General features: G+C 40.4%; 1 protein-coding gene across 1 annotated transcript in view; it reads left to right on the top strand.

Moving 5' to 3' along the window:
- The first annotated feature begins 17,406 nt into the window (after positions 1-17,406).
- CHRNA7 (cholinergic receptor nicotinic alpha 7 subunit) overlaps positions 17,407-26,843 on the top strand; it is a 124,278-nt gene continuing 114,841 nt past the window's right edge. Inside the window, exons 1-2 of the mRNA XM_079913922.1 lie at positions 17,407-17,649; positions 17,923-18,062. Of these exons, the coding sequence (XP_079770048.1) occupies positions 17,604-17,649; positions 17,923-18,062 (186 nt within the window). The 5' untranslated portion in view covers positions 17,407-17,603. The remainder of the gene's footprint in view (positions 17,650-17,922; positions 18,063-26,843) is intronic.

The raw sequence follows: 26,843 nt of genomic DNA, 5'->3' as shown, positions 1-26,843 counted from the left end.
ACATTACCGTAGGGCCTAATCCAATATGACTGGTATCCTTATAAGAAAAGGGAAATTTGGACACACACACACAGGATGATCATCATGTGATGATATGGGCAGAGATTGAAGTGATGCAGCTGCGGGCCAAGGGACATCAAGGTGGCCAGCCACCACCAACACCAAGAAGATGCAGGGAGGATTCTGTGCAGAACTTCAAAGGGAACGTGCCAACACCTCAATTTCAGGATTCCAGCCTCCAGAACTGTGAGACAATAAACTGTGTTTAAAGTCACCCACTTTTTAGTATTGTGTTATGAAAATCCCGGAAAACTAATGTGGTGGTAAATTATTGAAGGCCTTCTGCCTGAGATCAGGAATGAGACAAAACAGTGTGCTGCCCCTTCCATTAAATATTGAATTGGATGTCCCTACCTAGTGAAATAGGTCAAGAAAAAGACATAGAAGAGTATGGATTGGAAAGAAAAGTTTAAAACTGACTTGGCAGTTGTTATGTCTCTGTCTGTTTGAAAAAATAATCTACAGAAAAACTATCAGAGTCAATAAGGGAGCTTAGAATATTTCACTGAATATGAGACCAATATGCAGATATCAAATGTATTTCTAAACATGCAACAGTTATAAAATGAAATTTAAAAACATATTGTTTTAATAGAACAAAAACATCAGTGTTTACTATGAATGATTTTTTTAAAATTTATTTATTTAATTTATTTATTTTTGGCTGTGTTGGGTCTTCATTGCTGAGTGTGGGCTTTCTCTAGCTGTGACGAGCAGGGGCTACTCTTCATTACGGTGCGTGGGCTTCTCGTTGTGGTGGCTTCTCTTGTTGAGGAGCACGGGCTCTAGGTGTGCGGGTAGAGTAGTTGTGGCTCGCAGGCTCCAGACGCAGGCTCAGTGGTTGTGGCTCATGGGTTTAGTTGCTCTGCAGCATGTGGGATCTTCCCAGACTAGGGCTTGAACCCATGTTCCCTGCATTGGCAGGTGGATTCTTAACCACTGCGCCACCAGGGAAGCCCTATGAATGATTCTTGGAAAGTTTCCCAACATTTCTACACTGAGAATTATAAAATACAGTTGACATTTAAATAACATGTGTTTGAACTGTGCAGTCCATTGAGACACAATTTTTTTTCTTCAGTCCGGACTACAGTCCTACACGATCCATGGTTGGTTGAATCCTCAGTTGGGGAACTGTGGATATGGAGGAATGATTGTAAAGTTATGTATCAGTTTTTGACTGTGAGGAGGGTTGGCACCCCTAGCCCTCATGTTGTTCAAGGGTCACCTGTATTATTGAGAAAAATTAGAGAAGATCTAAATAAATGGAAGAAAACACCATGTTCACAGATTAAAGAATACAGTATCATAAGGCACCAGCTTGGTCTAAAAATTCCATAGAATTCCCCCCAAATTATAAAATGAATCATAATTATATAAAGGTAAAAAGGGTCAGGAATACCCAAGACTTATGGTTTTCTCAGGGTATATGCCCAGCAGTGGAATTCCTGGGTCATATGGTAGTTCTATTTTTAGTTTTTTAAGGAACCTCCATACTGTTCCCCATGATGACTGTATCAATTTACATTCCCACCAACAGTGCAAGAAGGTTCCATTTCCCCACACCCTCTCCAGCATTTATTGTTTGTAGATTTTTTGATGATGGCCATTCTGACTGGTGTGAGGTGATACCTCATTGTAGTTTTGATTTGCATTTCTCTAATGATTAGTGATGTTGAGCATCCTTTCATGTGTTTGTTGGCAATCTGTATATCTTCTTTGGAGAAATGTCTATTTAGGTCTTCTGCCCATTTTTGGATTGAGTTGTTTGCTTTTTTGATATTGAGCTGCATTCAGAAAGAGTCATGTACCACAATGTTCATTGTAGCTCTATTTACAATAGTCAGGACATGGAAGCAACCTAAGTGTCCATCAACAGATGAATGGATAAAGAAGATGTGGCACATATATACAATGGAATATTACTCAACCATAAAACGAAACGAAATTGAGTTATTTGTAGTGAGTTGGATGGACCTAGAGTCTGTCATACAGAGTGAAGTAAGTCAGAAAGAGAAGAACAAATACCGTATGCTAACACATATATATGGAATCTATTAAAAAAAAAAGGTTCTGAAGAACCTAGGGGCAGGACAGGAATAAAGATGCAGACGTAGAGAATGGACCTGAGGACACGGGGAGGGGGAAGGGTAAGTTGGGACGAAGTGAGAGAGTGGCATGGACATATATATACTACCAAGTGTAAAATAGATAGCTAGTGGGAAGCAGCCACATAGCACAGGGAGATCAGCTCGGTGCTTTGTGACCACCTAGAAGGGTGGGATAGGGAGGGTGGGAGGGAGACGCAAGAGGGAGGAGATATGGGGATATATGTATATGGATAGCTGATTCACTTTGTTATAAAGCAGAAACTAACACACCACTGTAAAGCAATTATACTCCCAATAAAGATGTTAAAAAAAAAGAATACCCAAGACAATTTGAAGAAATTTTTAAAAGTGTAGAAAATTTATGCTACCAAGTACATAAACCTAGTTCAATGTTAGAGTAGTTGAGAAAGTGTGATATTGGTACAATATCAGACCCACACATATATGCTATCATCTGATGCACAAAGGTGACGTGGCAATACAGGGAGAAAAAAATTACCTTTTCATTAAATGGTATTAGGTCAACTGAATATCCATATAAAATAATGAATCTTTATTCCTATCTTACCTCATAGTTAATTCCAAATGGGTAAAAAATCTCAATGTTAAATCATAAAACTCTTAAAAGAAAACATAGGACGGTATATTTATGACCTTGGGATAGGCAAAGAAATCAAAAGGAGGGCACCCAAAATGCAAACTGTAGTTGGGAATATTGATAAATTGGACCACACTAAGATTAAGAACATCTGTTCCTCAAAAGATAACCTTAAGAAAGTAAAAACAAAGCCACAGACTTGTAAAAACTGTTTGCAATATAGATGTCTGACAAAGGACTAATATCCTGAACAAAGAATGAATTCCTACAAGTAACTAAGAAAAAGGCAGACAATCCAATAGAAAAATGGGCAAAAGTCTGAGAAGTCACTTCACAAAAAAGGGTATTCAAAATACCAATAAATACATGAAAAGCTGTTCAACTGCCTTAGTCATAAAGGAAATGCAAATTAAACGCCGCAATGAGATCAATTTTCCATAAGCCAGAGTGTATGAAATTCTATCAAAGAAGGTGGATGAGTATGTAAAGCAAATCGATCACTCATACATTGTGGTGTGGTGGGAGTGTAATTAGAATAAGAACTTTGGGAAATTGACAGTATCTACTAAAGCTGAACGTTTGCAAATTCTGGGACCCAGCAGAACTCACATGAGAAACAGAATGAATAGGAGCTATCTTATACATATATCTACATCTATATTAATATCTGTATGCATATCTAATCATGTGAGCCTATGTATGTATCATATATCTCTATTATCTATCTATCTATCTATCTACTGAGTTTATATGTATCTATAAAGAGATCTATTATAAGGAATTGGCTCACGTGATTATGGAGGCTGACAGGTTCCAAGATCTGCAGGGTGATCCAGCAAACTGGAGCCCCCGGACAGCCAATGAGATAGCTGTAGTCCAAGGGCCTAAGAACTAGCAAAGCCAGAGGTAAGTTCCAATCCAAAGGCAGGAAAAAGCCAATGTCCCAGTTTGAAGGCAGTCAGGCAAGAGGAATTCTCTCTTACTGGGGGGGTGGGGGTCAGCCTTTTTATTCTACTCAGACCTTCAACTAATTGCATGAGTGTCACTTACATTATGGAGGACAATCTGTGTCACTCAGTTTACCAATTTAAATCTTAATCTCATCCAAAAAACACCCTCATAGAAATACCCAGAATAATATTTGAAATATATCAAGAATCTGGGCATTTGCGGCCCAGTAAAGTTGACACATAAAATTTACTATCACAATATCCAATGGAAATGTGTACACATTTCTCCCAAAAGATATGTTCAAGAATATTCATGGCAGCATTATTCATAATAGCTTCACAATGGAAACAACCCAATTTTCATCAATAGTGGATACTGTGGTATACTACTATAATCAGATACGCTATGACAAATAAAATGAACAAACTAAAACAACATCTAACAACATGGATGGGTCTCAAACATAATGTTGAGTGAAAGAAGCCAGACCCAATAGAATACATCCTGTAAGATTCCAGTCATAAGAGAACAAAAACATTCAAACCTAATCTCTAGTATTAGAAGTCAGGTTAATCATTACTTTGGTGGGGAGGGGCTAGAAACTGGAGAGGATCTTTCTGCTTGCTGTTAATATTTTGTATCTTGATCTAATTTCAAAGTGTTTTAATTTTGTATATTAACTGAGCTGTAATTTTTGATTTGTACCTTTTCTTTCTTATGTTTCCCCCCAAAAAGTTTATCTTAAAAATGGAGCTCCAATAAAGTATATTTAGAGAACAAGAGATGGAATGATTTTTAAATGATCTGATCTTAAGTGTGGTAACATCACAGAAAGGTTTCTAAAAAAGTGAAATAATCCTAGAGGATAGCCTGAGATGCAAAAAGAAATGGCATGTTTAAAAAAAAAAGTAAACGTGGGAGAAACATAAACAAACATTTATGGATTATAACTATACAATAAAATAATATCTAAACAATAATAACGATGCCTAAATTCAGGGGTAAAATGGCAAGAAAGAAACAAAATTTCCAATGATAATAACATATAATACTCATTGGGTTCAAAACATTTAAAGTGTCAAAAGCTCCTTGTATATGTTGAAGGAAGGCACATATAATGCTTAAAGTATGAACTATATCCAGAGAAAACGATAATTCAAAAAGATACATGCACCCCAATGTTCATTGTAGCACTCTTTACAATAGCCAGGACATGGAAGCCACCAAAGTGTCCATCGACAGATGAATGGATAAAGAATATGTATACATATGTACAATGGAATATTGCTCAGCCATAAAAAGAATGAAATAATGCCATTTGCAGCAACATAGATGGACCTAGAGATTATCATACTAAGTGAAGTAAGCCAGATGGAGAAAGATAAACATCATATGATATCACTTATATGTGGAATCTACAAGAAAATGATGCAAGTGAATTTATATAAAAAACAGAAATAGACCTACAGACATAGAAAACAAACTTATGGTTACCAAATGGGAAAGGAGAGGGATAAACTAGGAGTTTGGGATTAGCAGATATATAAAATAGATAAACAACGAGGACCTACTGTATATCACAGGGAACTATACTTAATATTTTATAATAACCTATAAGGGAAAAGAATCTGAAAAAAATATATATGCATGTATAACTGAATCACTTTGCTGTACCCCTGAAACTAACACAACATTGTAAATCAACTATACTTCAATAAAAAAGAAAAAAAAAGGATAGAAAAAAAAGTACAGAATATTAAATACTTTTAAATGTTATAGGTAGGGAAGTTATCTGCTTCACACCATGAAAGAGTACCTTCCACCGTAAACAACTATAAAACTGGGTGACATATATCAGGCAACTCTTTTTAGATGTTTGACAACAGGCAGTATAGGACTGTGATCTCACAATAAAGAGGAAAAAAGGGAGCCCTGCCCTCCCCTTTGCTTTCTGCCTGAGGGAAATTTTGGGACCTTGGGTGGAGAGATGGCACCCAAGCAGAGCAAACTGGTGTTGCTGAGCTGAGGAGGCAAAGGTAGGATTTCTAGGCTGAATAAAGTGGCTGGAATTTGCGTTAGGATACCCAAGAGGAGGGTGTAATGTAAAGGGTGGTGGTTTAGAAAGTTATGAATTAACCATGAGCTTTTGGCCAAGAACTGGGCTGCACATGCATAAAAAAAGCAAAAGCAAAAGCCACACCCCCGCAACAAGGCCTAAGAGAGATTGCCTGTTATGGGGATAAAACCTGAATAGAGATGCCAAATATTGTGCTAAGTGATGTTGGTGTTTTAGACCAACCAGAGTGGAGATATCTTGCTGAGCACCATGGTTATTCATTCAAGATCCCAGAAAAGCCAAGGCCTAGGATTAAAGATCACGCCCTAGAGTGAGGGCTAGGCCCTGGACTAAGTTTATAACCAAAATAATACACCCAAAAAAGTGTAAAGCCAAGTTGGGCAGGACTAGAACAGTACCTATTAATAACTGCCTACCAGAACATGACTCAGTACTTTTTAAAGCATTCCCTACTATGTACCATCTGTGATGTTCAGCATACATTAAAAAATGACTAGACACATGACAAAGCAGAAAAAAATGAGGCCCATAGTAAAGGAAAAAAAAAAAAAGACAGTCAATAGAAACAGAATCCACAATGACCCAGATGTAGGAATTAACAGACATAGACATTAAAGCAACTATTTTGAGTTTTTTAAAAACATAATAAAAATATGTTCACAAGGAATGATCAAACTGGGAACATCAGGAGTGAAATTAAAACCACAAAAACTAATAAATATAAAATCTAGAAGTAAAAGTATATGAAAAATTTCACCAGATAGGCTTAATCACCAGATTGGAGTCTTCAGAGGAAAGGATTATGGAATTTAAGGACAGATGAATAGAAGTAATCCCACCTCAAGAACAGAGAGAAAACAGATTGTAAACAAAATAAGCAGAGCCTCAGTGGTACGTAGAATGATGGCAAGGAAACTAACATATATAAGCACATTTGTTGCCAGCAGATCTGTTCTATAAGAAGAAGTTCTAAAAGGAAGTTCTACAGGGTGCAGGATATGAGATGGAAACTTGGATATGAAAATATAATGAGCTCCACAAATAGTAAACATTAATTCTAAAAAATTACCCTTTTCCTAATCTTATTTTTTTAATTGAAGTATAGTTGATTTACAATATTATATTAGTTTCAGGTGTACAGCATAGTGATTCAGTACTTTTATAGATACTAATCTTATTTTTTTTAAAAATTCAACTCTCTGTTTAAATACAAAATTAATAACATTATGAGGTGGGGTTTATTACCCATGTAGTTGTAAAATATATGATAATAATTATACAAAGAATAGGAGAGGTTAAATAGAATTTTACTGTTAAAAGATTTTACATTTTACAGAGGTAGTACAATTACCACAGTAGACAGTCATAAGTTAATGAAGCATATTGTAATTCCTAGAACAAACACTTAATAAATGCAAAATAGTATAATTAATAAGGCAATAGAGAAATTAAAAGAAAAAATCAATCAATGCAGAAAAAGGGTTTCATGAAATTAGATACCCATTCATACTCAAATCAAGTGAATGTATAAAAAACCTACAACTAATATCATATTTAATGGTGAGAACTAAACTCTTTTCCTTCTTTCCAGGAAGAAGACAAGGATGTCTGCTTTCATCACTTCTATTTATTATCATCCTGGAATACAAAAAGAAGAAATAAATGGTATACAGATTGGAAAAGATAAAATAAAACTATCTTTATTCTCAGATAATATGATTGTTTATGTAGAACACACCAAAGAATCCATACACACAAAAAACACCCCCACAAAACTTAACTAATTAAATGAGTATAGCAAGAGTGCAGGATGTAAAGTCTATATACCAAAGTAAACTGCTTCCCTGTATATAGCAATTGGAATTTAAATTTCAAAAAGCAAAACCATTTATAACAGCACCAAAAGAAATGATGTGCTTTGGTATACATCTAACAAAATATGTTATGCAGAAAACTATAGAACATCAATGAGAGAAATCAAAGAAGGTCTAAATAAATGGAGAAATATTCCATGTTCATGAATTGGAAGGATCAATATTTTTAAGGTACCCATTCTTCCCAAATTGATCCATAGATTCAATGTAATCCCAAATAAAACCTCAGCAAGCTATAGGAGAAAACTATAAAATTATAGGAAAAAAATCTATGTGACCTTAGGTTTGGTCTCTTTTAGATACACACCACAAGCTCAATCCATGGAAAAAAAACATTAATAATCTGGATCTTATTAAAATTAAACCTTTTGCTCTGCAATGAACATTGTTAAGTGAATGAAAAGACAATCCACCAATAGGGAGAAAACATTTACAAATCACATGTCTGATAAAGGACATCTAGGCAAAATATACAAAGACTATTGATATTTAAAGCTTAACATTAAGAAAACAAAAAACTGAATTTAAAAATGGGCAAAAGATCTAAACGGACACCTCACCAAACAAGATATATAGATGGTAAACAGGTATATAAAAAGGGACTTAACATCATTTGTCATTAGAAAAAGACAAATTAAAACAACAATGAAGTACCACTCTTAGAATGGCAAATTTACAAAAAATGGTTAATACCGATTGCTGGCAAGGATATAATGCAACAGGGACTCTTCTAATTTCTGGATGAGAATGCAAAATGGTACAGCCAGTTGGGAAGATAATTTGGCAAATTCTTAAAAAACTAAAATGTTTTTTAAAACATTTAAAAAAACTAAAAAACTAAATGTCATGGGTTGAATTCCCCCAGTCCCCATCTCATGCTGAAGTCCTAAACTCCAGTACCTCAGAATATGACATTATTTGGAAATAGGGTCATTGCAGATATATAGTTATACTGGAGTTGTATACTGGAGCTATAATACTCCAGTATTAGTTATACTGGAGTATGATGGGCCCCTAATCCAATATGATTAGTGTTCTTGAGAAAAGGAAATTCAGAGACATGTACACAGAGACAGGCCACCATGCAGGCACGAAGGCAGAGATCAGGATCATGCTCCCACATGCCAGGGAATGCCAAAGATTGCCAGCAAACCACCAGAAGATAGGAGAGAAATAGAATCGATTCTCCCTCACAGCTCTCAGAAGGAACCAACTCTTGCCAACACTTTGATAATCAGGCTGTTAGTCTCCAGAATTGTGAGCCAGTAAATGTTTATTGTTTAAGCAATTCTGTTTGTGGTTTTTGTTATGTCAGCCCTAGGAAACTAACACACTAAACATAGTCTGATCTTATGATAGTCAATCATCCTATGATAGTCAATCACATTTCTAGGTATTTATCCAATGATTTGAAACTTTATGTACACTCACACACACACACAAATCTGCACTTGAATGTTAATTACAGCTTTATTAATAATTACCCTAAGGGACTTCCCTGGCAGTCCGGTGCTAAAGAATCTGCCTTCCAATGCAGGGGATGTGGCTTCAATACCTGGTCGGGGAACTAAGATCCCACATGTCCGGGCAACTAAGCCTGCGCACCACAGCTACCAAGCTCGGATGCCTCAACGAGAGAGCCCATGTGCCACAAACTACAGAGCCCATGCGCCCTGGACCCCGTGCACCATAACTACAGAGCCCACGCACCCTGGAGACCGTGCACCACTAGAGAGAGAAAACCCGCATACCACAATTAGAGAGAAGCCTGCGTGCCCCAACAAAGAGCCCACGCCCCGCAACTAAGAACCAGCACAGCCAAAACAAAAACAAAAACAGAAACAAAACCCAAAAAGTTAAAAAAAAATTACCCCAAACTGGAAGTAATCAAAATGCCCTTCAATAGATGAGTGGGTAAATAAACTATGTTACATATTTGGAATGGAATAGTATTCAGCAATGAAAAGAAATAAGTTATCAAGCCATGCAAAAACATGGATGAATCTTAAAAGTATATTGCTACATGAAAGAAACCAGTCTTAAAAGGCTACATACTACATGATTCCATTTATATGACATTGTGGAAAAGACAAAACTATAATGATGATAAATGTATCCGTGGTTTCCAGGGATTTGGGAAGAGAGAGATAAATAGGTGAAGCACAGGGGAGTTTATAGGACAGAGAAACTATCCTGTATAATATTTTAATGGTAGAGATATTGAGGCAGGAGATAGATGGGATCCAGGCTAGACAGTTACAACTGGCCTCTTGTTCACACTTCCTGGGGTGAGAAGAAGATGGGCTCCAGGCTGGACATTCATTATCAGCCCCCTGTTTACATTTCCTGAAGCAAGAGACAAACAGAGTCCGGACTACATATTTATGACCGGAATCCTGTCTGTATTTCGAGATCTGCACTTCCATTAAGAAACAACAACAGGAATAGTGTAGATAACTGGACATTTGACACTTTATGGCTGGGACAGAGAGGAGCTAAACTCTGTTAAAAGATCAAGAGGTCATACATTTCCCAACCTTGGGGCAAGAGAGACACTACACATGCACAAAAGTTTTCACGGGGTCAAAAAGGCAGGGGATGCCAGACCATAATAAATCTTGCCATTGTCCCTCCCAGAGGCCTTTGCGATGAAATCCATCTTGACTGAGGGTTGCGTGACCACCCAGGGGAGAGTCCAGAGACAAATTAGCCATAGGGTCAAAATAATACGGTTGGCCAAGAAGAAGAAAAAGACCCAGAAGGCTGCCCCCTTATAAAGGATTTAAACTTCCCAAAGGTGCGGCTCTCTCTCTGAGTTTGCCCGTGCGTCTTTCCACATGTACTTTGCTTTTCCAATAAATGTTTACTTTTCTCTTTACCTTCTGCCTCCTCACCTGAATTCATTCTTGACAAGGCAGGCAAGAACTGGGGGTTTAGGCCCTAGCAGCTGGCCTCTGTGGTCTAGCAGTTAGGACTCCCGGTCCGGGAAATAAGATCTTGCTTCCAGCTGCCGCTTACTGCTGCGTGCTTCCAAAATCAATATGACATTATGCTTTTTAAAAATCCACAGAACTTTATAGCAAGAAGAATGAGCTTCACTTGATGCAAATTTTTAAAAAATCACTTTGGGATTCAGGGGAATCCCATGATGGAATGTTGACTGTGACAAAAATATCTAACAGTATCAGAAATATCTAAATTAACCTCAGTGAAAGGGTTGAGTGAAAATGTACTGACCTAAGTAACTTTGGAAATGAATGGAGACTTAAAGGCAAAAAAGACTACATAAGCACTGTACTCCATTCAGCAAAGCACATGTACATCCCCCAAGGGTACAGGTTAAGAACAGGGAGATCAGCTCCGTGCTTTGTGACCACCTAGAGGGGTGGGATAGGGAGGGTGGGAGGGAGGGAGATGCAAGAGGGAAGAGATATGGGAACATATGTATATATATAACTGATTCACTTTGTTATAAAGCAGGAACTAACACACCATTGTAAAGCAATTATACTCCAATAAAGAGGTTAAAAAAAAAAGAATTCTGAAACCTTTATAGATGCATACTGAAGTTCAACCAGTAAGTAAATAGATGTAATGGTACGAGACAGGTTTCTCACTGTAGGAGATGGGGGTTACCCACAAGCAAGGGGGAGGGGGCTAAGATGATCCACGTTGCATTATAGTTGGAGAATTCAGTGTGGACTTATATGGAGTTTAGTATGGATATAGATGGGTTTGTGCATATATACATGGGTTATATAAACATATATCTCCTTCCTCTGAAAACTCCAGAGGTCCTAGAAGCAACCTCCCCCAGTAGCAACAAGCACACCCAGGATTCAGATGTTCACTTCTAATACCATTTTCAAACAAAAGGAACTAGGGATGCTTGGAGAAATGGCTGATTCTAGGACTGGGGCCAGAAATATTACAAGTCTGGAGAATCTCCTAGTGCTAGAAAGAATGCAGGTGCTCAAAGACAACCCACAAGGGAGGGTATCAAAGCAACACAGGAGCCAACTGAAAGAGCTCCCAATGACCAAAGCTGGAAGAATATGGGCAATAAAATAAAGTCAGGGGATTAGAACCCAAAGTAGAAAGTAAATGTCCATGAATCTACACTGACATAAATGACTGAATACATAAATAAATGTGGGAAGAGACATGAATCTCCCAAGAAGAATAATTTGAGATAATTTATGTAAAGACTTTAAGGAGTATTTAAAATGTATGTAAATATTTTAGTAGATAGAGTATAACTCCCCACTCCTTAAATGTGAGCTGCACATTTTGCCATCCTTCCAAAGACCACAGGACAGTGAGGGAGGTACAAAAGAGGAACTTCAGGGTACTTCCCTGGTGGTCCAGTGTTAAGACTCCACACTTCCACTGCAGGGGGCATGGGTTTGATCCCTGGTCAGGGAACTAAGATGCTGCATGCTGCGTGGCATGGCCCAAAATTAATATAAAATAAAATTAAAGGATACCTATACTATCTCTGACATATATCAGTTCACAATTTAAAAAAAAGAGGAACTTCACAAAGGAGAAATCTGACAAACACTACATCAACACAATTGATCAAGGTCAACATGAGCAGTGATAAGTCATGTTAACAGTATGTACCCTTGAGATGATGTGATGAGAATGGCACTTTACCTCTGTGGTCTTCCTCCCCAAAACCCACAACCTCAGTCTAATACTGAGTAAACATCTGATAAACCCAAACTGAAGGACTTTCTACAAAATACCTGACAGGTACTCCTCAAAACTATCAAGATTATCAATAAACCGGCATGGCTGAGAATCTATCACAGCCAAGAGGAGCCCAAGGAGACATGATATCTAATGTGATGTGGTGTCCTGGATGGGATCCTGGAACAGAAAGATAGTGGGCAAAAACTAAGAAAATCTGAATAAAGTGGGGTCTTTAGTTAATAATAACGTCTTCATATTCTTTCTCTAGTTGGAAAAATATAACATACTGATGTTAGATGTTAACAATAGTGGATCCCAGGTATTGGGTATATAAGAATTCTCTGTACATCTCCACAGCTTTTTTGGTAAAGCTAAAATTATTCTAAAAATAAAAATTTATTCAGAACAAAAACATGGCACTTGCTGTAGGCTTTTTATAAGGCACACTTGATAAGGTTAAGATAGTTGTCTTCAAACCTAGGTTTGTTGTTTATCTTTTAGTCCTGAATGAGCATTGGATTTTACACAACACATTGAATTTTATTATGTCACTATATTTTGTTGACATGGTATTTTTTATTAGCCTGTTAATGTGGTGATGAGTATTTTGCCTTCGTGGGATAAATTCTCTGCAGCATGCCATGCTGTTTAATAGCATTTTACCCACATTAGAACTTCTTTCAAAATTGGAGTCAATCCTCTCCAACCCTGCCACTGCTTTATCAACTAAGTTTATGCAACATTCTAAATCCTTTGTTGTCATTTCAACAATCTTCACAGCATCTTCACCAGGAGTAGCTTCCATCTCAAGAAACCACTTTCTTTGCTCATTCATAAGAAGCAACTCCTCATCCATTAAAGTTTTATCATGATATTGCAGCAATTCAGTCACATCTTCAGGCTCAACTTCTAAGTCTAGTTCTCTTTCTAAGTAATCTGCAGTTACTTCCCCCACTGAAGACTTGAACCCCTCAAAGTCATTCATCAGAGATGGAATCAACTTCTGCCAAATTTTTGTTAATGTTGTTATTTAGACCTATTCCCATGAATCACAAGTGTTCTTAATAGCATCTAGAATGGTGAATCCTTTCTAGAAGGTTTCAATTTACTTTGTCCAGATCCATCAGAGGAATCACTATCTATGGTAGCTGCAGCCTTGCAAAATGTATTTCTTCAATAATGACATTAAAGTTGAAAGTACTCTTTGATTCATGGGCCGCAGAATGAATGTTGTGTTAGCAGGCATGAAAACAACATTAATCTCACTGTCCAGCTCCATCAGAGCTCTTGGGTGATTAGGTGCCTTGTCAATGACCAGTAACATTTTGAAAGGGATTTTTTTTTTTTTTTCTGATCAGTATGTCTCAACAGAGGGCTTAAAATATTCAGTAAACCATGTTGTAAACAGATGTGTTGTCATCCAGGCTTTGTTGTTTTATTGAGAGCATAGGAAGAGCAGATTTAGCATAATTCTTAGGGCCCTAGGATTTTCAGAATGGCAAATGGCATTGGCTTCAACTTCAAGTTACCAGCTGCATTAGCCCCTAACAAGACAGTCAGCCTGTCCTTTGAAGCTTGGAAGCCAGGCATTGAGTTCTCCTCTCTAGCTATGAAAGTCCTGGATGGCATCTTCTTCCAACAGAATGCTGTTTCATCTACATTGAAAATCTTCTGTATAGTGTAGCCACCTTCACTGATTGTCTTAGCAAGATCTTCTGGATAACTTGCTGCAGCTTCTACATCAGCACTTGCTGCTTCACCTTGCACCTCTGTTATGGAGATGGCTTCTTTCCTTAAACCTCATGAACCAACTTCTGCTAGCTTCAGACATTTCTTCTGCAGCTTCCTCATTTCTCTCAGCCTTCACAAAATTGAAGAGAGTTAGGGTCTTCCTCTGGGTTAGACTTTGGCTTAATGGAATATTGTGGCTCATTTTATATTCTATCCAGACCACTAAAACTTTCTCCATATCAGTAAGAAGGCTGTTTCACGTTCTTATCATCCATGTGTTGACTGGAGTAGCACTTTCAATTTCCTTCAAGAACTTTTCTTTTGAATTCACAACTTGGCTAACTGTTTGGTGCAAGAGTTCTAGTTATCGGCCTATCTTGGTTTTCAACATGTCTTCCTCACTATGCTTAATCATTTTTAGCGTTTGATTAAAATGAGATACGTACAATTCTTCCTTTCACTTGAGCACTTAGAGGCCACTGGAGGGTATTAATTGGCCTAATTTCAATACTGTTGTGTCTCGGTGAGTAGGGAGGCCCTAGGAGAGGGAGAGAGACAGGGGAACAGCCAGTCAGTGGAGCAGTCAGAACATACAACCTTTACTGATTAAGTCTGCCATCTTATATGGGTGTGGTCTGTGGTGTCCCAGAACAACTACAATAGTAACGTCAAAGATCAGCCATTGATCACCATAAAGAACATAATTTTAATGGAAAAGTTTGAAATATGAGAACTACCAAAATGTGACCCAGAGGCATGAAGTGAGCAAATTGGAAAAATGACGTCAATAAACTTGCTCACTACAGAGTTGCTGCAAACCTTCACTTTGTAAAAAAACATCATATCTGTGAAGTGCAATAAAACGAGGTCTGCTTGTATAGCCAACCTCACAGACCTACTTATCGGCACAGCACAGACTGGAATTTATTTTCCACACTTACATTGGCTCTAAATTGTCAACTGAGTGAGTGGATTATTCTTGTTGCTGCTCCAGGCACCTAGCAGAGAACAGGGCATAAACCAATACAGACGGTCCCCAATTTAAGACGGTTCAACCTATGATTTTTTGACATCATGATGCTGTGAAAACAATATGCATTCAGAAGAAACTGTGCTTCAAAGTTGGCATTTTTATCTTTTCCCAAGCTAGCAATATGTGGTACCATACTCTTGTGATGCTGGGCAGCAACTGTGAGCACAGCCCCCAGTCAGCCACATGATCACGACAAGGATAAACAACTGATACCACCATTCTGTTTTTTACTTTCAGTACAGTGTCACAATAAGTTACATGAGATATTCAACACTTCATTATAAAGTGCTTTGTCTTAGATGATTTTGCCCTACTGTAGGCTGATGCACAGCTTCTGAGCACATTCAAGGTAGGCAAGGTTAAGCTTTGATGTTTGGTAGGTTAGGTTGTATTCAGTGCATTTTCGACTTAAAATATTTTCAACTTATGATGGGTTTATCAAGATGTAACCCTGTTGTAAGTCAAGGTAGATCTGTACCTACTGACCTGTTGTCCCACTGGAAAATGCTTTAATTTGAGGTTTCTGATATTATGGGGTACAAGGGAGGCAAGGAAGTAGTTATACTTTCAGAAACGTGATCCCCATGACCATATGCACATATATGAAGTCCCTTGGCCCCTCTGGGCTCATATACCTCTAGGATGGAAGGCACGGCTTGAAGGTACCTTCAGGAAATGTGTAGAAGAGTGGCTGCTGCATTCACAGGACCAGTGGAGGTGGTGTGCCAGTGGGAATCTTCCGACTGATGCTTCTTATGTCTCCTCTATTCTGTTGTTGGGTTTTATTTTCCTTGTCTGACTCCCTTTTTGCCAGTGGCCAATACTGTGTAGTTCATTCCTTCACCATATGCCAGCTCTGTGTGTATCCAGACGGCCCCAGATGGTGTGGAACTCAGGAGCCAGATGAAGTGATGAGCATGCCTGTCTGCTCACCAGGAATCCCTACTCTGGTGTTCCCGTCTCCCGGCAAACCCCTCCTTTGAGGCAAGCCCAGGTCAGCAGTCACCTCTTCTATGAACCCTTCTCCAGAAAGAATGAATCCTTCCTTCTTCTAGGATCCTGTTGCAGTTATCAAAGCCTATACGGATTATTTATTTATATGTGCATCAGTTAACAGGTGTGAATTTGCTACAGGACACTTCATTGCAAGGCTGACATAATTCTTTGTTTTTCCATATCAAATAACTGCCTTGGTTGCCCTTTACAGCTGCTGGGGTAAATTCAAGGGCAGTCACATTTTGGTAAGCCTTTCCCTAGTTTTTGGCGCCATCCAGGAATCCTGGGCCTTATGCAGTTCAGAGATGTGGGCATTGCCTCTGCTGGTCCACAGCGATCTCAGATCTTGGTGGAGCTCAGATTCTCTGGGGCCTGACGAAAGTGAGCTGCAGAACCCCCTAAGTGGGCACAGGGAACCCCTCTGCACTCAGCCTTCTGCAACATGCTTGCTGAGAGCAAAGGGGATAGTGTCTACACATCACTTTTGAAGGCCCTCGTCAGCATTCTCTCTCCCATCCTCTTCCAGAACCATGACCCCTCCTCAATATCTAGGATGTAACTAAGCCCCTGACCCCTTTGACTGGTGTCTGCTCTGAGTTTCCTCTTGGCAATTAATTCTCTCGGCCTCAGAAACAAAAAAACAATGCCTAGATCACACCACCAAGTTTTGACTGTCCTTCTGGCAAGCCGTGGGGAGTTAACTTTTCAACATTTTCAATCGCCTTTAAAAGAGAACGAGATATAAAGAGGATATACACTGGGAATTCCATCACACACTTTTGCAGAGTCTCGTCCCTGTAGAACGCCTCCCTGGCGGACTTCGCCTCTCCTCTTGGCATCTCCAGAACTGGCTGAGAAGCAGGCTGGTGATGCCCAGCAAATGGATGCTGAAAGAACATCCACGACTGGCGGGAGGTAGGAGGGGCCTGTCTCAGGTCTGTCTCGTCTCCTTGGAGGGAGTCGCGAACCTGTAGGAGCCCGGTTCCCGGGCGCTGCACCCCGCCCCGGTGGGGGGTAGGAAGGGCCCTGGAGAACCGGACCCTTGAGGGTCCCGGCGTTCTCCCACCGACCCGGCGCAGCTTCTGAGAGCATCAGCGAGCGGAGTGGGGACAAAGGACAGAAGGGACCGGCAGAGCCCGGCCTTGGACAGCCTCTGGAGCGCGGGGACCGCTTGGTGGAGACAGAGGCGGGGCGCGGGCGCACCTCCCCGGGAGCGCTCGGGCTACTGTCCCCCACTGCGGCCGCCTAGGCGCCCGAGGGCCGGCGGGCGGGGGGGTGGGCCCGAAGGGACGGGTGGGAGGGGCGCGGGGGGGCGGGGGCGGGGCTCGTCACGTGGAGAGGCGCGCGGGGGTGGCCGGGGCGGGGGCGCGCGCTCGGCTCTTTAAAGGCGCGCGAGCCGAACCGCGAGAAGCGGCTCTGCGGCCGCAGGCGCAGGCCCGGGCCGACTTCCGAGACGCGCGGCTCCAGCCCCAAAATGCGCCGCTTACTGTGCCTGGTGCTGGCCGCGTCGCTCCTGCACGGTAAAGCCGCTGGTCTCCCCGCCCTCCACTCTTCGTCCACGGAATCCCGGGCGCATCCCGGGTGGCTTGGGGCGCCCCGCGCCGGGCCCGGGTTTGGGGGTTCGCTCCCGCCGGGGACGGCGGGGGTCGCTGTCGGCGGTGACGGGGGAAGGCGAGCCTTGCGCGTCTGGGCTGCTATGCTTGGGCGGCCGGGGGTGCGGGCAGGGTGCGCAGGGCGCATCCCCTCTGGCCTTCCTTGAGCAGCCCGCCCGGCTCTTCTCTCCTCTCCTGAAGTGTCCCTGCAAGGCGAGTTCCAGAGGAAGCTCTACAAGGACCTGGTCAAGAACTACAATCCTTTGGAGAGGCCCGTGGCCAACGACTCGCAGCCGCTCACCGTCTACTTTTCTCTGAGCCTTCTGCAGATCATGGACGTGGTGAGTCCCGGCCCGGCCCTGCCCGCCGCCGCGTGCCTCGGTTTCCCCGGTCGCCTGGGAGGAGCCTGGCGCGCGCCCCGGCCACCTGTGCGCGCGTACTTCAGACCCGCCTTGCCCTCGGTTTAGAAACTCAGGACGAAAGTATCTCCGTCCCGAGCCGGGAATCCTCAAGAACAGGTCTGAATGATCACGTATTAGTACCCCTTATGGTATAAGTATTGGCATGCAGTCCGACATTTGGAGTCAATTTAGACATTTCTAGGCTTTTCTGCTGCCCGTGGTATGCACCTTCTCTGGGTAGAGGCCTGGCCCTGGGCTTTGCAGCTGGTTCATCTGTCCAGGCAAAGGGCCAACTCTGAGCATTTAGACCCCCTCCCCAATTCCAGTAATGGGCATTCTTTGCCTTCCTGGTGAGGGTAGTGCGGGTCGTCTTACTTTGAGGATGAGCAAAGCTCCGCCGCTGGGATACACTCGTCTGCTCCTTCAGGCAGCTGCTTTCAGCCCCACGGGCTTGCGCACTTCAATTGGCAGATCTGTGTAATATCTGGGTAAGTTTGTTCTTTCGCTCTTCTAGACTGCTTTGGATATTCGGTTGTCACATATTAAATATGGATATTGGATATTCAGTTGGCACATCCTCATACGATATAAATATTTTACAAAAGTGTTTAAGTCATTATAAATGGATTTCAGTGTCTAGCTTGTACAAGGCATTCATTGGACTGTGCTCTGGAGAAGTGTACAGGTGTGACGCTGTTTCAGGGAGGGAAGAATGTGGTAGGAAGGGAGTGTGAGAATAGCTACAATAGGTAGAAAGTGCTAAGAGCCTCCAGAGGTGTGCAGATTAGAGGTGTAAAAAGACAGGTAAGATTTCATAGTCCTGAAAATAAAGAGTGCCCATTCTCTTACACTGATGTATGTTGCATCACTTAACCTAGTTAAACTGCTGTGATGAATGGCTTGCTTTCCCACATGACACCTGTGTTAAATATGTACTTCCTTCTACAGAGAGACCCTGTGCTTCAAAATATTGAACGTGCGTGCGATGACGTGGGCAGGTTATCACAGAGGAGAGCTGTAAAGGCAGACAAGTGCTGTCTCGTGGGTTACCAGGGCAAAAATTCCTGTTTACAGAGCTTGGGCTTCAGGAAAGGGGAAGGGATGGAGATATGGGGTTAGGGGAAGAGGGGCTGGGAAAGCTGTCCCGGTGTTAGGCGGAGCCGTGGTGGAGAAATGGAGTTACAGGGGCTTTGGAGCAGCACAGGCCTGCGGCATTTGGGGAGGCAAGTGCTTTATGCAGCAGCTTCTCTGTTACTTCAGAGAGCTCAGGATTTGTGCTTGGGACCTTTGGTAGGTTCTGGCTCTGCTGGTTTCTGGCTGGTTGTTCTGAGGAAAGTTTCTTAAACATCCTGAGTCTGTATTTTCCAGTTAATACATTGTTCTCACTGTGGATCTACCCGGGAATGCATTTGACTTGCCAGCCCAGCAATCCTGTGAGCTCATGGAGTGGCCTTGAGCAAATTACTTTACCTTTCTAAGCCCTGTTTCCTCATGTGTAAAATGAGAATAGTAATACTCACTTCACAGGGTTTTGAGAGGATTAAATAAGAGAAAGTGCTTGCCACACACTGGTGATTCACTGAAGGTTTGCTTGATCTTCATTATGTAGCTACTGAACTCAAGGTTTGGGATGCCAGTGCCTAGAAAGGTGTGGTCTCTTGCCCAAGGTTGCTCATTGGTTAGAGGCAGGGCTGTGTGGAACATCCACATTTGCCTTGCAAGCCCTTTGCATCTCCTGCCTCCTTTAGAATCTGTAACTTCTTTTGCAGAAAGAAGTCAGCTTAATTTATTTAAACTGCCTGAGTGTAACTGATTGAATGTAACTATCCTGAGATCCTGGGTGAAAAGGAAGTCTCTCTATTAGAAATAATGAAATATGCAAACATTTGTATTCCAGCAGGACTGGGCTCCGTCTGGTTTTGAAGCAGAGCCAGGGCTTTCCAGCCAGACTCTTGGGACCCTGGACAGAGATACAGTGACTCATAAGTGATTCATGTGGCAGAGCCCTAACTGTTGTCAGGTTCTGTTTACAAATTTTGTTCCAGGGGTCCTTTGCCCATTCTGACTGGGCTGTTGTAGAGAACATTTTTTCTCCCAAATCTTGTTATTGCCCTTTCTGCCAGCAGAGATTTCCTGGTGGGAGTAATAGGGAGATAATGTGTGATTCTACATATCTTATTTTCATGGAAGATCATTTACCTGTTTATCAACTTATTCCACATACACTTATTGAAGGACTTGTGGACGTTGCTAGATTCTGCGAACTTATACCTGGTTAAGGGATTATTTCTACTTCTAGAATTCACAGTCTATCTAGGGAGACTGACGTGTAAATCCAAGATTACATCATGTGTAATTGAACACAAATGTCGGTAAAGTGGTACAGACACACGTAGTAGGAAATATTTACTTCCAGCCAGGATGGCTAGGAATTAGATTTCTAAAGGTGAGTAGAAGTTTGCCAGTTGGAGAAAATAAGAAAGGCTTTCCAGGTGAGACGAACAGGGTGAGGAAGGATGAGAGTGGGGTGAGGACAGCACACCCTCAACAAGGTGTGTTCTGTGGAACACTGGCTCCCAGTTGATCTTCGCTGTGGGTTTTGCTGAAAAACTTTTCAGAAACTTGAATGTGCTATGTGTGTTGAGAATGTTTTAAAGGAGGGATATCATACTAACAAAACTACTAACTTTCTCTTAGGTACCCTTTTGTAAGAATGATGTTCTAGAAACACACCTTGCAAGGATGGGGTTATCTTTTGGTGGGAGGGCTGAGGTGAGTTCATACTGTAGACAGAAGAGGTGTTGAATGTGAGGTGTGTCAAGTGGCTCTGCAGAGTTTACATTTTGCCCCGGACTCTCGCCTGGGTATCTCCCAGGACATGAGGCGGAGGTGGTGGTGTGCTAGAGGATTTGTGAAGCTGCAAGACCAGCTTGCCATTGCATATTTTCCTAGAAATGGAAACAGTCCAAACCATTATATTTGTATTCAATCCAATAAGTATGAATTATAGACTAGAATGAAAAAAATGTGCATAAATTTCTAAAGACAAAGGCCTGTGTTTTTAGAGGGATAGTTTTACCAGGCACCCTTGGTGAGGCACGAGGTGAAGCATGGGAACGGGTGGTGGATTTTTAATCAAGAGGAGGGATGTTGCTAGATCTGTGTTTAGATCGAGGATGCTAAGGGCAGTGTCTGTGTGGGACAGATTAAAGAGAAGAGAAAGTGTAGGCAAAGGATGAAGAGGTCGAAACTAGAACGGTCACTGTGGGAATGTGGAGACGTGGACAGATTCCAGAGGCATTTTGGGTATACTATCTATGATATATAACTGTGTATGTGAACTTCATGTAGGTATATAGATAAATTTATTGAGTGAAAGTACCTAAATGCATACTCTGACTTATGGTGATTATTAATTTACCTCATGGGCTTGTATCTGGGCTGGGAATGAGATAATACCTAAGAAATCATTTTGAAGTGATGCAAGTGTAAGGTTCTTAAACTACCAACAGTTTCCATAATATTTCTCCTTTGTGCATGCCATTTAGTCATTCACCTGTACACATATATCTGAAGGCCATTCCGAGTGTTGATTTGCATAAAATAAATGTGTACAGTTATGAAAGCATGGCCAGAAGGCAAGGTATTTAAAATGAATAATAGGAATCAACACAATATTATATGGAAATGTATAACATATAATGATGCATGGATGATTTTTGTTCTTTTGTACATTTGGGATTGCAGAGTCAACTTTTTAGAAGCTTTAGTCACAAGACAGCAGAACAAAGTGGTTGTGCATTTGGGGTTTGCTACTGCAGAGGGCAGGCATGGGTGTGGAGCCCAGTGTCTGAGGGCTTGTGTGTTATCTGAAATCCCTTGGCCTCTGCTCTGGTTTGTCAGACTTATGATTTTATATTTACTGTTCACTATGTAAAATGCTACAACTCTAACTTAATATTACCAAATATTTGCTGTAAAAATTGCACACCTTGAAGACAGTTTATGAAGAAAACCCAAGGTGCAGTTATGTAATTATCCTAATAATGTTTTTATAAATGGTATTTCTTACAGCTACAGATATGTGTTTTGTGCAAGAAATCAAATTAAACAAAAAAAGGACTGCAGGGGGGAAAATCACCCAAATCACCATCACTCAAGGCCTTCTGGTGCAGTTCAGGCTGTCTTTTCTCTGTGTTTTGGGATGTTTAGAGAAATATTTAAAAATTGAAATAGCATAACACCATTATGGTGCCTTAAACAATATTAGCAGGCATTACTTTTAAAGTGACGTAAATAGGCCAAGTAATAAACTGAGTTTTAAAACAAAATTGTGTTCTTTCCCCACTATTACATAACTCTCACTATCACTGCATATTCAATCCCTGTTCCTATTTTTATTTTAGAAATCTCTCACAAAGTATTTATTGAAATGATTCATGATGTTACTTCTAAACCTGGATGCTTTTAAATTTTATCCCAGATTTTGTATGTGAAAAATCACAGAGATAATTTGAAGATCTTGACACTACCTCCCTCTAGTTTTATGTTTGCTTCTGACCAACACACAGGCTGTAGCTACCAGCAAGCACAAATCACCTTAATCCAGTTAGTGTCTGAGTAGAGGAGGACCTGGGCTTCCGTTCCTGGGAGGGCTGGTTAGTTTCTGAATTTTGCATATATGTTTTAGGGTGTGCAAATAGAGAATTTAGCAGGGTCTTTCTTCTTTTCTGTGGACCCTGCACCCCTATTTGTCCTGCTAGCTGTTGAGTCTGCCAAGATCTGTTTAAACTTTTGGCATTGTAGGCGTTGCTTTAGAAATCATCACATGGCTCTGGAAAAATGGCCCCAGATCCTGTTATTTTCCTAAACTTCCCTTTTCTGGACCTTGGCCCTGCTGTTCATCATTGCCCTGCTAGTTATCTGGTGCCTTCATGCACATGATCATTGCATTTTTCTGATTATTCTCACCGGAGGGCTGGTGAGAACTACCTTGTTCATCATTGCTGGTAGCAGAACTGAAATTCTAAATTAAAACTTGTTTACCATGCACCTTTGTAATTGATCCAGATTTATTAAGGTAGAAATTGTATCCCTCTTAAACCTCTTTATGGCTCTGGAACATAAACGTACAAAATTCTTTTAGCTTTATAGGCTGGGGATTATGGGCACTTTTAATAAAGGAAGCTCTCTTGTAAATGTTGCCTTTCAAGTCTACCCCTGAAGATATTCCCCAGAGGCTCAGTTCTCTCAGAGCTCCTGATTCATCCTTGACATGCTGTTAAAGGAAGAGAAGTGGTCTTGTCATGGAGAGATGCCAGTGAAAATCTCTGCTCCCTTATTGATTTATCAGGATTAGGTAGTGTTTTACTTCTTAGAGAAGACGAAAGTAATTTGGAACTTTCTGATTCCCATGCTCTTTATTTCAGTGATTTCCTTATTCCCACTCTACATTAGCTATAAACTGTTTTAGCAAAAAGAGCCCTCAAAGTAAAAACCAAAACCATTGTAAAAAAGTTTGCATGTGCACATTTATTTGTATATAAACACACACACACACACACACACACACACCCCCCTATTACTCTTATCTCTCCTTTTTGAATATGTTTTTGGATATCATAAGACATCACATAATATGCTTAAGTTTCCAAGAGAAAAAGCTAGAAGTTACAGCAAAAGCCATGGAGTCATAGCTCCCAGAGAGCCAAATAATTGGCTGAAACTAACATGAAATTAAGTAAGGAATTGTTTAAAATCCTGCAGGGGAGGAGGCTGTGGGAGAGGCCTGGACACAGGGCTGACTCCATGCTCTGAGTCAGGTAGTCAGGTAGTAGAAGGAGGAGCTGACCCATCCCCCCTTGTGTGTGTGTGTCTGAGCAAGAATAAATGTGTTTGTTTTATTTTGTGGAGAGAAGGCAAGTGGTCAGGTTGAGTTCCAGGTGTTTTGAAACGTTAGAATCGTAAAATGGTTTTCTACTCTACTGCAGCCGTCTTTAGAAGCTCACACATACAGTGTGTCATATGGAGGGGCTCAGATTAAGCAAATTAATCCGAGGCTGCTCACTGATTGATTAAACTCAAATTGATAACATTTACAATTGAAATCACTGTTCTGGAAACATTCTTTTATTCACTGTTTTTTCTTAAGATGTTTTATTGACATTTGCAGTAACCTTTAATATGCTGGCTAGCTCTTAGGCAGATTTCATTTTTGAAGTCATCTTCAACTTTGAATTGCAGTGTAATATGTATCCACCGTGTAGCACAATATCAAAACCAACTTGGTGAATTATCACAGTGAACCCACGCAGGTAACCACCACCCAGGACGTCTCTTCCCCCCTTTTTTCCCACTGGAAAACCATTAACATGAAATCAAGTGCAAGGGTTTAGTTTTGCCCTTCTCCAGAACTTTATACAAGTGGAATCACACAGCACACAATATGTATTCTTTTGTTTTCTTTTACTCACTTTTATTTTTGTGAGAGTCACCCAAGTTCTTGCCTGTTGCTGCAGTTTATTCATTTTTATCAAGTGGATATAACATGATTTGTTATTCTGTTGATGGAGATTTAAGTTGTTTCTAGCTTTTGTCTTATGAAGGACACTGCCATGAATATTCTAATTGCTCATGTCTTTTGATGCACATGTATTTGTATTTCTATCACGTATGTATATATATAGGAGGGCACTAGCCAGGCCATAGGATGCCATATCTTTAACTTTTCCAGATGAAGCCAAACCCTTTTCAAAATGATTATACCAATTAACATTCTCACCAGCAGCGTCTGAAAAATTCTTCTTGTTCTACATAATCACCCACACTTTGGATTTTAGTCTTTTAAATTTACCATTCTGGTGGGTGGGGAGTGATACTTCCTTGTGATTTTAATTAGCAGTTTCCTGATTACCAATAAAGTCGAGGACATTTTCATTTGTTAATTTTCCACTTGGATATCATCTTCTCTTACAAAGTGTTACAAAGTGTTTATTCATATCTCTTGCCTATTTTTATCTTTGTGTGTGTGTGTGTGTGTGTGTGTGTGTGTGTGTGTGTGTGTGTGTGGTTTTGTTTTTTCCTTATTGGTATTTGTATGAGTTTTTCTGTATTATGGACATGAGCCCTTTGTAAAATATTTTTGCAAGTATTTTCTTTGACTCTTTGGCTGGTCTTTTCACTCCTCATGTTCTTTCCCTCTTTTGTAAACTTTTAATTGAAGTAGAATATGCTTACAGATAAATGGTATCTTTTGATGAACAGAAATTCTTAATTGCCTAATTTTGTAATTCGTTTCTTCTATGTTTAGGGCTTATGTTATCTTTAGAAAGTCTTACCCTTCCTCAAGCTCATGAAGATACTTTCCTATATATTTGCTTTTACAGGCTTTTTGTTGTTGTTGTTTTACCTTCACGTGAAAATCTCGACTGATGATTATTTTGTTTTTCAAGGATAATTTAAGGGTTGTTAGTGTAATGACTGCACAATTGGTGAACTTTCTCACATTTAGACATTGTATTATCCACTGTGTCTGCCCCCAAACGGACATTTCAGTTATTTAGCGTGTGCATAATACGGAGAAAATGTAGGGGCTATGCCATTTTTAATATGACACAAATGAACCTATCTACAAAACAGAAAGAGACTCACAGACATAGAAAACAGACTTGTGGTTGCCAAGGAGGGGGTAGGGGAGGGATGGATTGGGAGTTTGGGGTTAGCAGATGCAAAGTAGTAAAAATGAATAAAGCAGGGATTACAAACTATAGCCCACAGATTAAAAATCTGCCCACTGCCTGTTTTTGTAAATAAAGTCTTACTGGAACACACACACACAAATAAATGTCAGTAGGGCACACACAGCATTTACAGAGCCAACAGTAAAGGATTTCTGAAAAGTCCTGGGCCCTCTCCACATTTCCCATTGCTGACCATTTCCCAAAGACCTTCAGCTGCCTCTGTTTCTGATTATGACTCCTATTTTAATACTCTGTTTATAGTCCTCTTCCTGGATTGATCAACTTTACCCATTTTCTGTGAATTCCTGTTATGACAGATATGAACTTGGCTCATTCACAGCTCTCCCCACCTCCTCTCTTAACCTCTGTTCTCACTTCTTCCACTGCTCACTTTCGCATCTTCAGAAGGGCAAAATGGGTTAAGGGCATCAACAGGATGGTGACAGATGGAAATTAACCTTCTGGTGGTGAGCATGCTGCAGTGTGTACAGAAGTTGAAATGTAATGTATAGGTCAAACTTATATGATGTTATAAACCAATATTGTGATATCAATTATATGTGAAATCTAAAATATGACACAAACATATCTAGAACGAGAAACAGACTCGCAGACATAGGTTGCTAAGGGGAAGAGGGGTTGGCAGAGGGATAGATTGGGAATTTGGGATTAGCAGATGCAAACTATTACATATAGAATGGATAAATAACAAGGTCCTACTGTATAGCACAGGGAGCTATATTCAATATCCTGTGATAAACCATATGGAAAAGAATATGAAAAAGAATGTATATGTATAACTGAATCACTTTGTTGTATAGCAGAAACTAATACATTGTAAATCAACTCTACTTCAATAAAATAAATTTTAAAAAGTTACCTCAATAAAAAATTAAGAGTAATCTTAACTATATCTACAAACTAACTTGGTGAAAAATAAAAAAAGACAGTCTTAAAGCTGCTTGTTATTTCTGTCACCCGG

This window comes from Stenella coeruleoalba (genome assembly GCF_951394435.1).
Source record: "Stenella coeruleoalba genome assembly, chromosome: 2".
In the NCBI taxonomy this organism is placed as follows: Eukaryota; Metazoa; Chordata; class Mammalia; order Artiodactyla; family Delphinidae; genus Stenella; species Stenella coeruleoalba.
Note: the sequence above shows the minus strand (reverse complement) of the source record. Positions and strands in the feature narration are given on the sequence as shown.